The sequence below is a fragment of the Impatiens glandulifera genome, chromosome 7 (genome assembly GCF_907164915.1).
Source record: "Impatiens glandulifera chromosome 7, dImpGla2.1, whole genome shotgun sequence".
NCBI lineage: Eukaryota > Viridiplantae > Streptophyta > Magnoliopsida > Ericales > Balsaminaceae > Impatiens > Impatiens glandulifera.
The window spans coordinates 45,019,200-45,021,912 of NC_061868.1; the positions used below are offsets into that span (position 1 = coordinate 45,019,200).

Sequence of the window (2,713 nt, forward strand, 5' to 3'; positions counted from 1 at the left end):
GAGTAGACCACACGCTAGAGAAACATTGGCGACGTATGAAGGAGACGCTTTCGTTAAATTGTTAAAGAACTATATGAATGACTCTTCTTGGCTTAACTAATTCTATGTAAATTTTAATTATGTTACTTTATTTAAGTTTAAATTTTATTTGTATTTGTTTTTAAACTACTTCATTTTATTTGAAATTATCTAAATTTGTTTAAATTAGAATGAAAAGGTAGTTATAGTTGGTCCGTATTATTTAAATATATTTTTATTATATTAAATTTATTTTTTTGGTATTTTTTATAGGAACTAGATGGCGGACACAAATTTAATACCATCAACGTTTTATTCGTGTGTCGAAGAAGCAACTGAAAATATTGTAGAAGAAATGGATGATATCTATTTGGAAAGAATGAGTCATCGAGCTTATACAAATGGATTTGTATTAGTACAAAAGCTACTGCATAATCCAAGTTCATGCTTATTTGAGTTCCGTATGGATTCGATTGCATTTAATATGTTGGTTAACGAGCTGACTACTAAGTATGGATTAAACAATCAAAATAAGGGTCTTTTTCCAGAAGAATCACTCGCAATGTTTTTAAGGCAAGTTGGACAACATGCAGCAACTATGTCAAATCAGACGTGGTTCAAATATAGCACCGAGACAATCAATAGACATTTTCATCGTGTCTTAAAGGCATTAGTTCTAATGGCTAACGACCAAATCTTACCGGTGGATCAAAAAATCGTTCATCCAAAATTAAGAGAAGAAAAATACAAATACTTTAAGGTAAAAAATTTCAAAACTGAACTTTTTAATATTTATTTTTTAAAATTTATGTTTAACTATCTCTAATAAATTTTTATTATATAGAATTGTATAGGTGCAATAGATGGTACACATATCAAATTGTTTGGGCCCAAAGAAGAAATTATCAAGTATATTGGGCGTAAAGGTTATTCGACTCAAAATATACTTGCGGTATGTGACTTTGATATGTGTTTTACGTATGCCTCAGTTGGTTGGGAAGGATCTGCCCATGATGCTGGAATTTTGAAAACGGTTATAAGTGATCCCAATTATCGTTTTCCACATCCTTTGTCAAGTAAGTAATTTAAAGACAATTAAAATATTTTGTACAAATGACAATTTTTTTTTAATTGTTTGCAGATAAATATTATCTTGTTGATGCTGGCTATAAAAATAAAAGAGGTTATTTAGCTCCGTATAGACAAACTCTATATCATATGGAAGAAATTCAGAGATGTCCACCGCCAAATTCATCACAGACAACATTTAACAAGATACATTCATCCTTAAGGACTACAATTGAACGTACATTTGGTGTGTGGAAAAAAAAATGGCGAATTTTAGAGAATCTTTGTGGATTTTCGATAAAAACTCAAACACATATTGTTGTAGCAACAATGTGTTTACACAATTTTGTGAGACGCAATGTTATTGATGAAGGTGTAGATGATAATGCTGAAGATGGTCACTCTAATAACAATTATGATGATGACGAAAATGATTATATTTTAGAAGAAAGCATTGATCATAACGAGGGAGAAGAAATGCGTGTATTTAGAGATTCACTAGCATCTAAATTGTGGCAGCGACGATGTAGAGAACGTGCTATGTGATTACTAATTAATATGAAAGACCTCTTTATAGAATTATTATTTATTATTATTATTATATAATTTAGTTATAATTCAATATTAATTATCTTTTCATTTAGCAAAAAATATGTATTTAAATTATATAATATAAAACTAATAAATTAACACCAACCATTCTTAGCGAGTCCTCGCTGATATTAATAATTTCCGAGAGCTTTTGATTTATGCTCTGTATTAGTTTTTTTTTTTTAGGGATTTCGAACCGCCCTCGCAGAAATATTGAATTAAACCTAGGCAAGGCCTTCTCTTCTCTTCTTTCTTTCTTTTCTCTCGCGAACCAATCCTATCGTCGTCGTCCCGATTCCAACGTCGTCTTCCCGATTCAGTCGCCGTCGCCGAATCTGCAGGGGCGCCGCTTCTATTGACGCCGAATCTGCAGGGGTTTTCATATAAACTCGGTGAGTTCTTAATCTTCCATCTATTTCTCTTCAAACTTATCTCATAAACGAATCTGGACAATTAGGTAACCATTGTTCTGTGTGAAACTCAGAACTCCTTATTAGGATCATAAGATACATGACTTGTGAATGTAAACAGTGTATGCATTTGAAAGGAATTTAGTACTCCCAATTTCCAAATACCTAAATTGATGCAAAGAAATGGAGAAAGGTCTTTCATTCAGCATTATCTTGAATGTTAGTTAATGGTGATGACAAAGAACCATACCTTCAATTCAATCGGTGACATGTTCAGTATTTTTGAGGGTTCCAACTCTCCCCTTAGCATTTTGGCTATGGCGACCACTGATGATAATAAACCCCCAAATCCAGGCGATTCTTGATTTCAAATAGCTCTTTTCCAATTACATATAGCTTTTAACTGATTGCTTAATCAATTGCTCATATACTGGAGATTCTTGTTCATTACAGCTTCAGAAATTGAACCCATTAAAGAAACAAAGGAGGAGATTGATGAAGCTTTTCGTCGTCGCGTCCCTGTTAGATCATTCTTTCTTTATTCCTTTTTTCAATTGAGATTGCATCAAGTTTCAAAATGTTGATTAATCTAATAATCTTTCTCCTTTATTTGCAAATAAATGGAC

The 2,713-nt window shown here is 32.1% G+C and overlaps 1 protein-coding gene across 1 annotated transcript; it reads left to right on the top strand.

Annotated features, from left to right (window-relative positions):
- The first annotated feature begins 298 nt into the window (after nucleotides 1-298).
- Nucleotides 299-1,632, top strand: LOC124910038 (putative nuclease HARBI1). Its single transcript, XM_047450663.1, has 3 exons — nucleotides 299-778; nucleotides 863-1,094; nucleotides 1,160-1,632. Exons 1-3 carry the CDS (start codon nucleotides 299-301, stop codon nucleotides 1,630-1,632), a joined length of 1,185 nt encoding a protein of 394 aa, XP_047306619.1.
- Nucleotides 1,633-2,713: the final 1,081 nt, after the last annotated feature.

Excerpts from the sequence above, each read along its gene's own strand:
- LOC124910038 (XM_047450663.1), top strand. The coding sequence starts at position 299 with ATGGCGGACACAAATTTAATACCATCAACGTTTTATTCGTGTGTCGAA. Across the intron at positions 779-862 it reads AAAAATACAAATACTTTAAG|AATTGTATAGGTGCAATAGA; the intron begins GTAAAAAATTTC and ends TTTATTATATAG. Across the intron at positions 1,095-1,159 it reads TTTTCCACATCCTTTGTCAA|ATAAATATTATCTTGTTGAT; the intron begins GTAAGTAATTTA and ends AATTGTTTGCAG.